This window comes from Pan paniscus, chromosome 15 (assembly GCF_029289425.2).
Source record: "Pan paniscus chromosome 15, NHGRI_mPanPan1-v2.0_pri, whole genome shotgun sequence".
Classification (NCBI taxonomy): Eukaryota; Metazoa; Chordata; class Mammalia; order Primates; family Hominidae; genus Pan; species Pan paniscus.
This window is the reverse complement of record NC_073264.2, coordinates 108,105,369-108,117,028: the sequence shown is the minus strand read 5'-3', so window position 1 is coordinate 108,117,028 and position 11,660 is coordinate 108,105,369. Positions and strand designations below refer to the sequence as shown.

At 49.4% G+C, this 11,660-nt stretch overlaps 1 protein-coding gene across 1 annotated transcript; it reads right to left on the bottom strand.

Moving 5' to 3' along the window:
• Positions 1 to 4,209: 4,209 nt before the first annotated feature.
• LOC117975918 (uncharacterized) lies at positions 4,210 to 11,460 on the bottom strand. Its single transcript, XM_034938312.3, has 3 exons — positions 11,062 to 11,460; positions 9,868 to 9,999; positions 4,210 to 6,577 (listed from the first exon to the last, which is right to left on the bottom strand). The coding sequence occupies exons 1-3, from the start codon at positions 11,169 to 11,171 to the stop codon at positions 6,037 to 6,039; spliced, it is 783 nt and encodes a 260-aa protein (XP_034794203.3). The 5' UTR covers positions 11,172 to 11,460; the 3' UTR covers positions 4,210 to 6,036.
• Positions 11,461 to 11,660: the final 200 nt, after the last annotated feature.

Here is an 11,660-nt window from a genome sequence, read left to right as displayed (position 1 = left end):
TGGGACTGGACACCTCCATAATCACATGCTCCGTGAAATGCAGGCAGGAGATCTCGCTTTCTACCTCTGGGATGGGAGTGTGCAGTTTCAGAGTGAGACTAGCTCACACAACTGACTCTTTATTTGGGAAAGAGAAATGAAATCAGATGCAGCAATTTAATATCCACTAAGATGATATCTTAATCACAAACACTCTTCTGGTTTTTATAAATGTGAATGTTATTTACACTAGGTTAAAAAACCTGAATATCCAACAGCATGACACCGACTAAAGAAATACTGGCGCACTCTGGAACCTTGCACACCACTTATTGGTATGGGAACAATGGGAACACGCCTATGCAAAGATGTGCATGGAAATTAGAAGAATGCAACACTGTAGAACAGATGTGACTAGGTGCATGATCAAGAGCACACAAGACCAAGCCTGCCTCTGCACACACAAGACCGCGCCTGAGTCTGCACCACGTGACGGGACCATTGTGGAGCAAGCCTGGGAGATTCTGATGTAGGCAGCAGAGGCGTCACTTAGGGACCAGACTTCCGTGGGAAACCACCATCTCCTTCCAACCCAGATGCACTTCGTGGGAAACGCGAGCAGATGAAGGTCATGTAGGAGACGAAAGAACTCGCTCCCCAAGCCCATAGGCCTTTGTCCTCCACCCATGGACCGAAGCATCTTGTTAGATGACGGCCGCCCGCAGCCAGGGCCAGTGGAGAACCTGCCATGGAGCAGAGGTCCGTAAAGAACTGCTGACTGTCACTGTCCCTACTTGGGGGCCACTGGGGGATCTGATGCATCTCACTACCCTTTGTAAAGGAATTATTGAAAATGTCAGCCCTCTAACAAGGCATAGGTTGATTAGTTACAGGATTTAACATTTCTATTTTAAAAGGCAGCATTGAAGAATGTCTTTACAAAGGCTGTACAAAACCTGCCATATTCTTTGTCACACAGATTGACTCATGTGCAATGCAGCCATTTAATGAAACACTGGCATTTACCAGATGTAAACTTATTAGCAGACGACAACTAGAAATAATGTGCTGGATGTGCCCATTTATTTATATGAATATAACCATCTCTCTAGATGCATCGAAAGATACACAACATGAGATCCACTTTATTTCTACAAGTTTATGATCAGGTGGTCAGGACAGGGAAAGAAGAGGAAAAAACTTTAAATCATGGACCTTTATTCTTAGACACCTTTATCCTACATACACAAGGGACATGCATGGTTGAAATAATGGAAACAAGGTGGATAAAAGTGAAAGTAACTTAAACTGCTTTACCCAGGAATGCCCAATTCAGGTGCTGCAGAGAAGAGCATGAGAACCGGGTGTCTTCGGGACAGGTGTGCCTCTAGGAGCAGAGTGGCCGTTCATCAGCAGGGAGGAGCAAGGCCTGGGTCGGGGGACACTGGGGCTGCTGTCCCAGAGGCTGGCAGCGTAGCCCTGAACCCCCAAGGCTTCACTGAGTCTCCCCTCAACCACCTAAACCAGAATAAACTGATGTAGCAGGACTCCTCAAACACTGTGCAGGGTCTCCATGTCCTCGATGGCCCCTGATGAGCCACAGTACCCTCAGGTCCTGGTGAAGGAGCTGGTGCTGCCTCCTGCCTTTCCCCACGTGGGGTCCTGCAGCTCATCCGACACAGTCTCAGATTCCCTCTACAGAACCTGCCCACAGATGTCTTCCGAGACTGGCAATACTGGGAGGCCTGTGGCCCAGACCCAGGAGGAACCAGCTGAGAGGCTCCGTGGAGGTATCGCTGATGGTGTAACCAGAATGAAAATGCCCACTTCTGTTCTGCTCCCTGAGAACAACTGTCAAGCCAGCATGAGTTTCCAGTTGGAACTTTTCCTTTTCTCCCCATGTTTGTCGCTGTTTTAATGGACATTACCTGGCTATTAAATCCCCCGATGAACTCACTTTGAAAATTATCTATTGCACTGGGCACCCTTTCAGGAATCACTGAGTGTTAATTTTCTCAGTCTGAGTGATAATTTATGAGTCAGACAAGGACAGATCTGAAGCCAGAGGCTGCTCCTGTTGGGAAATCCCTGAGGATGATGTTCCGGGGAAGCCTCCAGCCTTGGGAGTCCCGTGGAACTGAGCCAGCCCAGGTCATGAAGGGAGCTGGTGCCAGACACTGACTGGGGACCTGCTGGCCTCTGGGCAGACCGCTCTGTCCCTGCACTTGGCCTGCCGGGTATCCCTGTGCAGTCATACCAAGTCCTGTGCTCAGAAGGGCCTCAGAGTAGTTTAAAGTTCTGCTGCCGCCCCTGGAAGCTCATGATTTTGAACAACAACAACAACAAAAAACCCACGTTTTCCACTCGGCCCCACACATTATGTGGCCTGCGCAGCTGTCAGGCTGTGGCCACAGTGCTGGCATCTCTCACACAATGAAGGCTGCTGGAGTCCTGGCTGACTTGTTTTGACTCTTTTGTGAGGCCCACACCTAAGCTAAACACTCACGTGCCCCCACGCTGACTCCCCACACTCTAAAGCATGAATCTGCCCCTTCAGCTGGGAGAGGGTCCTCATGTCATCTGGGTTTTTGGAGAGAAGGTCCTTACTAGTGTCAGAGGCATTTGAACCAGAGCGACTCCATCTTGAATAGGGGCTGGATGAAATGAGGCTGAGACCTGTGGGCTGTAACCCCAGGAAGTTCAGTGTTCTTAGTCACAGGATAAGTAGGAGGTCTGCACAAGGTACAAGTCACAAAGACCCTGCTGATAAAACAGAATATGGTAACGAAGCTGGCTGAAACCAAGACGGCAACGAAAGTGACCTCTAGTCACCCTCACTCCTCGCTATACACTAATTATAATGCACTAGCATGCTAAGAGACAGTCCCACCAGTGCATGACAGTTTACAGATGCCATGGCAATGTCAGGAAGCTACCCCATGTGGTCTAAAAAGGGGAGGAACCCTCAGTTACAGGAATTGCCCACCCCTTTCCCGGCAAAATCTTGAATGATCCACCCCTTGTTTAGGATATCATCAAGAAATAACCATAAGTATATTCAGTCGAGCAGCCGACATCACTGCTTTTCCTACGGAGTAGCCATTCTTTCATTCCTTTACTTTCTTAACAAACTTGCTTTCACTTTATGGACTAGCCCCGAATTCTTTCTTGCACGAGGTTTAAGATCCCCTTCTTGGGGTCTGGATTGAGACCCTGTTCCAGTAACACCATGAAACTTAATTCAACATTATGTAACCTATTACATATCAGTGCAAAATGACAGAAAGTTGTTTCTACATAAACCTAGATAAGTGATTTGGGAAATCAAGATCAAGGTAACTTGAGGCTGCTTTAAAAATTGCTTTTGAATTAGGTATAGACAAGATAACTCTTAAAAATGAAAACTAATTGGTGAACGTTTGGAGAAATTCTGGTCTTAGATTGTCTCAAAATGTGCCCAACTTCTTGGTCCACTTTAAAAAATATGAAATTGGGTGGCTAGGAAGGAGAGTTAAGCCTGGGGTTTATACTAAAGAAGAAGAAGAACTTCAATCAGCAGACCAATGCTAAATACAAGCTTGTCCCTATATGGAAATATCTAGATTCATGAATGGAGCCAGAAGTGGCCAGATGGTGATGTCGACTAGAGGGAGGGTTGGAGGCCTGGGACTGGGGCATTGGCTAGGAAGGGGTGGGAATATTCATGAATGGAGAAGTGGCCAGATGGTGAAGACGACCAGAGGGAGGGTTGGAGGCCTGGGACTGGGGCGTTGGCTAGGAAGGGGTGGGAATATTCATGAATGGAGAAGTGGCCAGATGGTGATGATGACCAGAGGGAGGGTTGGAGGCCTGGGACTGGGGCGTTGGCTAGGAAGGGGTGGGAATATTCATGAATGGAGAAGTGGCCAGATGGTGATGACGACCAGAGGGAGGGTTGGAGGCATGGGACTGGGGCATTGGCTAGGAAGGGGTGGGAGGGCCTCTCCGGAGTCACAGAAGCCTCATGCATCTTGACCAGGACGGTGGATGCATGGCTTACATTGGTCACAACTTGTCAACTTGTATGACTGAAAACTGAACATCACATTGAATTGGACTCAAAGGCAAGACCTGAGGCAAAATTCATGTAAGGAGGGAGTTTGGGCGAAGCTTGAGGACTGCTGCCTGGAAGCGTAGATTCAAGTTGCCCTGAATACACCTCCTATTAGCAGCTGTTACAGGTGGGTTTTTCAAGGGAAAGAAGAGGCTGTTCCAAGTTGTTGACCAAGGATTTATGTTAAGGTAACATAATCTATTGCTTGGCTCTATATTGTTAAGCCGTAGGGTGTGAGTTGCAGTGTCTGCTGCTGCACTAGGTTAACCTGAGGCAACAGCCAGCATTTCAAGAGACGAATACACAGCTCCAAGGCGGGGAGTGGGAAGTCACTGCCGCCTCACTTGACTGCCTCTCTGGGCCTGATCGTTTAAAAGGACTTGCATCATCCCTCAGCACAATTTCTTTCCTTTTCTCAATTGTATGAAAATTATACCTCAATAAGTTTACTATAGAAATTAATGAGTAAATATGTATAAGTTTTCAAGTTAAAAATATATGTAAAATATGTTTGCTCACTTTTTTAACCTATCTTCATCGGTTTTAAAAATTAACTAACAAACCATGATGGCTTTGGAAACATGTTCTTCCATTTGTTACTTTCATAATGAAAGAAGAAATGTATTTTAAATAACATTTAAATTTAATTTTTTCATTATCATCTGGGAAGCCCCAGCCCTTTGTGAAAGGAAAACAATGTCCACTTTAGAGTAAAACTTGCTGATGGAAAAACCAGACTCTGTAGAATATTTTAAAGAGGTTATTTCTGAGCCAACAGGGGTAACCACAGCCTGGGAGACAGGCTCCAAGGAGTCCTGAGAAAGGACCTGAGGTCGGGTTGCAGTTTTTTTTTAATTTTTTGAGATGGAGTCTCACTGTGTCACCAGGCTGGAGTGCAGTGGCGCGATCTCGGCTCACTGCAACCTCCGCCTCCCGGGTTCAAGAGATTCTCCTGCCTCAGTCTCCCGAGTAGCTGGGACTACAGGCGCCCGCCACCACGCCCGGCTAATTTTTGTATTTTTAGTAGAGACGGTTTCACCGTGTTGGCCAGGATGGTCTCGATCTCTTGACCTGGTGATCCACCTGCCTCGGCCTCCCAAAGTGCTGGGATGAGAGGCGTGAGTCACCGCGCCCGGCCGCACTTTGGTTTTAACATTTCAGGGAGGCAGGAGTTACAGGCAAAGGCATACAGCCGTGCACAGAAGGTCGGCATTGGTTTGAGCTGAAAGGGAGGGACATCTCAAAGCTGGGGCTTACAGGACATCGGTGGATTCAGAGATTCTTTAATTTGCATTTGGTTGGAGGAGGAAGGTTCTGTCTAAAACTTGGAAGCTGTGTAGCAAGATGATGACCTGCAGGTGTGACTTTACCCTTGCCTGCATGGGTCCTGTTTATAATTTGGTGTCTTATTGCCACAAAGAGTCTGTCTGTCAGTCTTAAGATCTCCATGACCTCTAATGCTGGTCCGTGGTTGCATCTAAGCTGCAAAAGGGAAGGAGCGTAATGAAGCGTGGCGGACCTCCCTTCCCATCGAGGCTGGGAACTCAGCTTTTCAGGTTTCTCTGGGGCCCCTTTCAGTTGTTTAGGGGGCTTAGGGTTTTGTTTAGCTTACCAACTTTTCCTATTAGAAATTTAGCTGAAGTTGAGGTCACATAAGTCTTCTGGAGCATTCCCTAACACAGAAAATGCCCCGCCCTTTAGAATTCTAACAGGACAGAGAAAGTGGAGGCGAGGAGCCCACCCTCTCCAACTCCTGCTCTTACGGGGGCCCCAAGACCCAGAGGAGGGGCCTGCCTGGGCCCTGGGGAGGGCACCCAGCCTGTGCTCCCTGGAAGGGTGGGTTACTCCAGGCAGGCCACTCCTGCTGGCATGGCGATGATTCAGTTTCAGCCCTGCACCTGCAGCCTCTGGCTGCAGCCGGTCTGCAGTGTTTCTCTTTGTTCCCCCTTCCATCTTCCTCGACCTTATGTTCCCATGCTTCCCAGCAGGAGGGGAGGCCCAATTTGCGTTTCCTTTTCTGTAATAAAGCCTGCTGATGGGTGATTGCAGCTTTCTCTCACTGCCAGGGAGGAACTGGGGTAGGCTCCAGGCAGCCAGAGGCACCACTGTGCTTCCGTGGGTTTCCCCGGGGCACCTTCAAGTTCCAGTGTGAGTGCTGTTGAGATTCCGGGCGTCCAGTGCACACACGGGAGACGGCCATTGCCTCCCCTCCAGCCCCAGCCGCAGTGCACAGGGCGAAGGCTGTCTGGGTGAAGGCTATTTGTGAGTGAGGCCAGGGAATGAGGGGCAGAGCTCTGCTGTAAGAGCAGAGCAGGTGATGGAGAGGGTGGGAGGTGTAGTAACAGAAGCAGGAAACTCCAGTCATTCGAGACGGGCAGCACAAGCTGAGGAGTGCAGGCCACCTCTACGGCCAGGAAACGGATTCTCCCGCAGAGCCTCGGAAGCCACCGACCCTGCTCCCACCTTGACTCAGTAGGACTTACTGTGGAATTCTGGCCTTCAGACCTGTAAGGGAATACATTTTGGTTGTTTTAAGTCACTAAGTGTGTGGTAATTTGTTGCAGCAGCCACAGGAAACTAGTATTGTAGTGAAGCCTCAAAACCCCCCTGAAGGGGCTGGGCTCAGTGGCTCATGCCTGTAATCCCAGCACTTTGGGAGGCCGAGGTGGGTGGATCACTTGAGGTCAGGAGTTCGAGACCAGCCCAGCCAACATGGTGAAATGCCATCTATACAAAAAATACAAAAACTAGCCGGGCATGGTGGCACATGCCTGTAATCTCAGCTACTCAGGAGGCTGAGACAGGAGAATTGTTTGAACCCAGGGGGGCGGAGGTTGCAGTGAACTGAGATTCCACCACTGCACTCCAGCCTGGGTGACAGAGCGACGCTCCATCTCGAAAACAAAACAAAACAAAAAAACCCCACCTGAAGGTTTCCAGTTCTGCCAGCAGTCTCCCACCCAACCCCCAGAAGCAGACATTCCATTGCTGTGGGCCATGGACAGGCAGAAGGAAGCATCTTCTCATGGCAGAGGCCTACCCAGGAGAAACCCAAGGGAAGGCACTGCTGGGCTGGCCCCTCTCTGCCAAGGCCATATTCTTTTTTGTTTGAGGCCAGTTTCACTCTGTCTCCCAGACTGGAGTGCAGGGGCACAATCTCAGCTCACTTCAACCTCTGCCTCCCCAGTTCAAGTGATTCTCCTGCCTCAGTCTCCTGAGTAGCTGGGATTACAGGAGTGTAGCATGCCTAGCTAATTTTTGTATTTCTAGTAGAGATGCGGTTTTGCCATGTTGCCCAGGCTGGACTCGAACTCCTTGCCTCAAGTAGTCCACCTGTCTCAGCCCCGCAAAGTGCTGGTATTACAGGAGTGAGCCACTGCACCCAGCATTTGCCAAGACCTTTGATGGCAGGCTTTTTCCAGGTGATCAGTCCTTGTCTGGTCTGGCTCTGCCCCACTCTCCTCACCTAGTTGGAATCCCTAGCTACTTTTCAGTAGAGGAGAGTGTGTACCCCAATCCCAGCTTGGTTCAGATCTGCATTTAACTCATGGAACCTGGCTGCTCCCCAGGTCCTGAAGAAAAAAACGGTCTCTCTGTGGGTATGATAAAAGATGGGCCTGTCCCCAGGACCCTGTGAGAGGGAAGCCCAATGTCCCACCAGGTTGGCAGGGCTGGGGAAGGGAAAGTGTTATGGCAGCCCCAAGAAAAAAAAGAGGCAGCAGAGGGAGCAGGACAGCGCTCACATGGAACTCATGCCACTGCCTGAGTGAGGGGAGGGAGGAGTGCATGCCAGTGACGTCAGGGGGCAGAGAGGCGCAGTTCCAGGGCGGCTTTCCCCCTCACTTCCTGCCATGTTACTCTGATTGCCTCCAGGTGAGCCTGCCCACTTTGTGCCCAGGGGCCTGTAGAAAACCACAGCTCCCCATGGTTATGGCCCCAGGAGTGGGGCAGAGCAGGGAGGAGTCCTGGACAGAGGAGAGGCAGGGGCAGGAGGGAGTAGGCCTCAAACTCCAGGAGGGGGCCCTTCTCATGGGTCCTGCTTTCTGGCTTCTCCTTCCTTACCCCTGGGCTGATCACTTGGGGAAGAACTGAGACAAAGTTTCTCAACCTCAGGCCCAAAGGGTTTAATTACTGGGCCCTTAGGGAGGTGTGAGCCCCCTGAAAGGATGCAAGGTTTTGTTTTGTTTTGTTTTTTGAGACAGAGTTTCGCTCCTGTCGCCCAGGCTGGAGTGCAGTGGCGTGATCTCACCACACTACAACCTGCGCCTCCCAGGTTCAAGTGATTCTCCTGCCTCAGCCTCTGGAGTAGCTGGGATTACAGGTGGCTGCCACCACGCCTGGCTAATTTTTTGTATTTTTAGTAGAGACAGGGTTTCGCCATGTTGGGCAGGCTGGTCTTGAACTCCTGACCTCAGGTGATCCGACTGGCTCCGCCTCCCAAAGTTCTGGGATTACATGAGCCACTGTGCTTGGCCACGACGAAAGGTTTTGTGTGGAGAGCATGTACATGCCTTTCTGGGAAAACAGTCCACAGCTCTCATTCTCAGCAGGCTTCACGGTCAAAAAAGGTTAGAACTCTTGCTACAGAGCTGTGGAAGCAGCCAGGTGAGGGGCCTGCCAAGGGCACTCTGGGCACTACCTGGGCACTCTCGAGCCCATCATCCCCTAGGCAGGCTGTACTGCTTGGTATTTGCAGAGCTGAGGGGGTGGGGCATGTGGGGACTGTGAAATCGCCCTGAGATGACCCACAGTCCTCAGCTGGGAAGTGAGCGCTGCATCTCCTGCAGCGTCCTCCATCCCTAGAGCCATGGGGCCAGGAGAACTGGCCCTTGCAGCAAGTGAAAAGCCTATTATTGATTCCCTCCCTAGCCATGTAGACAGTGAACCAAGACACTCATATCAGGTAAATGCCTTGTTCTCTGTTACCGAGGTAACCAGTAGGCATTCCCAGATACAGCGAAGGTCCTCACACCAAGATATGCACCTGGCCACCTGAGGAAAGAGAAAGGACTATCTGAGGGGATGGAGCTGAGCTGGGTGTGGAGTGGTCCTTGTGGGTCCTGGAGAGTGGGAGGGGGAGCAGCATGAGCCAGGCCTCGAGGCAGAAGGACAACCAGGAGAGAGCCTGGAAAAAGTGCTAGACCCACAAGGGCTCAAGGCTGGCCAGAGGGGAGGTGGGATAGGCTGCAAAGTCCTGAGGTCTGAAGATTGGCCCTGGCAGGAAGAAACCAGGTAAGGTGGGGTGTTACCTACACCCTCGGGGCCAGATGCAGGCCAGAGCCAGCCAATTACCAGGCCCTTAGGGAGGTGTGAGCCCCTTGAAATGATGCAAGCTTTTTTGTTTTTGTTTTGGAGACGGAGTTTCGCTCTTGTCGCACAGGCTGGCACCTTTGCCCAGAGCAGGCACCAAGACTTCTGGCTCTGGGTGTGACCTCAGTCTGGGTAAAAGCCCCAGCCCCCACCAGGACCACCTACCCCCTAGACTACTTCAGGTGCTGAGCCCAAGCCAGGGGCAGGAAGCTAAACTGATGCCTAGGGTAATCCCAACAAAGTCCCTGGTTCCCCGCAGCTATGAGGCTGACAGGGAATTACAGCCCAAACCCCAGATGCTGGCTCTCAAACTAACACTGAGCCCTCAGTGCCCACAGGGAGATACAATCAGCGCACTTTCCAGATGGGGAAATGGGATCAGAGAAGTGCAACAGCCTTGCCCAATGCCCCAGACCAGGGCTCCAGGCCCACAGTGTTCTTTTGTCACTGTGTTCAGAGGGCAGCAGCTGCTGTGATGTACCCACCTGAGCCTGGCAGCTTTCTCCAACTTTGGAAGCCCAGGAGCATGGCCCCTGTCCACAGATGCACCTGGCATGAGGCGTGCCCAGAGGGACAGAGGCAGATGAGTTTCGTCTCCTCCACTGGATTGTGAGGGCCTAGAAGGAGACAAGGGTCTGCTTGAGAAGGCAGTGAATAGCGAGCAGCCTGAGGCAGTGCCCCTCTGGATGGATGCGCAGTGCCTGGATGGAACCTGGCTCAGACAGAGCTCAGTTCTGCAGGTCCCTGAGGCATGGAGAGTTCACAGCTACCAAGTGTAGGAGTCTGGATTCAAAGCCAACGGCGTGACTCCAAAGTCCCTGCCCTAGCCCCTGGACCACCCTTGCAGGCCCATCAGATGCCCAGGCCAGCAGCACAGCCAGCCAAGACCAGGGAAACTTGGGGAGCCTCAGAGCACCCCCAGGTATTCCAACCTAATCCTGGTACCCCGCCTCTCACCACCCTTCTTCCTGCTTTAACCTCAACCGCTACACAAAGCCTGGGCCACTTAATGTGGCATCAAACAGATGCCTCAATAAATCAGTCTAATCTTGAAAAATAAAAAGACTTAACAGATATACAATTGCACGTTAGAATGCTAAAGACCATAAACATATAACAACTTAAAGTACATATAAATTCAATATATATCCAATCATTGTAACTATGACACAGTAGAATATTAAAATACTATTTTCAAAATGTATACAAGCTTAATGTTCTATGTATTCAAACTATTTATTCAAAATACAAATCATCAACATAAATTGCCACTAATATTCAGTCCCTTCACAGGACACATGATTCACTGGGAGTTAATTAGCAGCCGGCAGGCAGTGACACACAGCAAAAATGAAAACCAAGAGGTGAAATAGTTCTGAAATAAAGGTTTTAAAGCTAACAGAAATCACTGAATTACGAAGTCATTAGCACTAATTCTGAGCCAACTAACTAATTAATATGAGATGATACAATGTCCTATACTTTGGTAAATACAGACTATGTTTAAACAATGTCTGTAACGTGACTTGTAAAATGCTCCTGGCTTTACAAAGATGTGATTAAGATGTAGTAACACATGCTAAACCACTTCCCCCTGCAGAGCATGTGGTAACTTTCATCAGTCACATTGAGAGTCCAGAAGATAAAGGAAAAGGTCATGGATTTCGCTGAGAACTTACCAGAGTTGAACTCCCTCATTTTCCGTTCCCCAGCATTGGCGGGTTCTGGGACTGGTGGCTGTGGTGGCTCGTTGGTCTTTATCTCTTAGAAGGTGGGGAATAATCATCATCTTGAAAAAGAAAAAATGGTCATTACTGAAGGGACCATCTTAGGTTACAGCCACCTCTGGGTCAATTCCCAACATTCAAAAGCTGAGCAGGGCTTTAAAGCTATCTTATTAATAATTATTTCTGTATTGCGAACTTCAGCATACTTTTTTCTAGTTACATTTGAAATGTTATTCTTTTGGGATGTGCTCAAGTGAGTACTGCTTTTTCCTCTGCCTTGCTTCATTACTTTTTAGTTTCCTTCATTTGAATCATCATTGTAAGTCTCCCCTTCTCCTCAAATAACTTTCAAATTGCTGCCAAGAACTATGTTCTATCTTAAGGCTTTTGAGAAAAAACTTTCTATGAAGATAGCCTCCTAAAGTTATACAAATATAGAAGAAACGGGATAAAATAAAGCTTAGATTGGAAAAAATATTTAAGATTATACAAAATTCACGCGTAAACAAGGGAAGCTGAGTAATTGTATGTTCAAATACTTTTAACAAGTG

Excerpts from the sequence above, each read along its gene's own strand:
- LOC117975918 (XM_034938312.3), bottom strand. The coding sequence starts at position 11,171 with ATGATGATTATTCCCCACCTTCTAAGAGATAAAGACCAACGAGCCACC. Across the intron at positions 10,000-11,061 it reads AATGAGGGAGTTCAACTCTG|GCCCTCACAATCCAGTGGAG; the intron begins GTAAGTTCTCAG and ends GTCTCCTTCTAG. Across the intron at positions 6,578-9,867 it reads GAGAAAGCTGCCAGGCTCAG|GTCTGAAGGCCAGAATTCCA; the intron begins GTGGGTACATCA and ends ATTCCCTTACAG.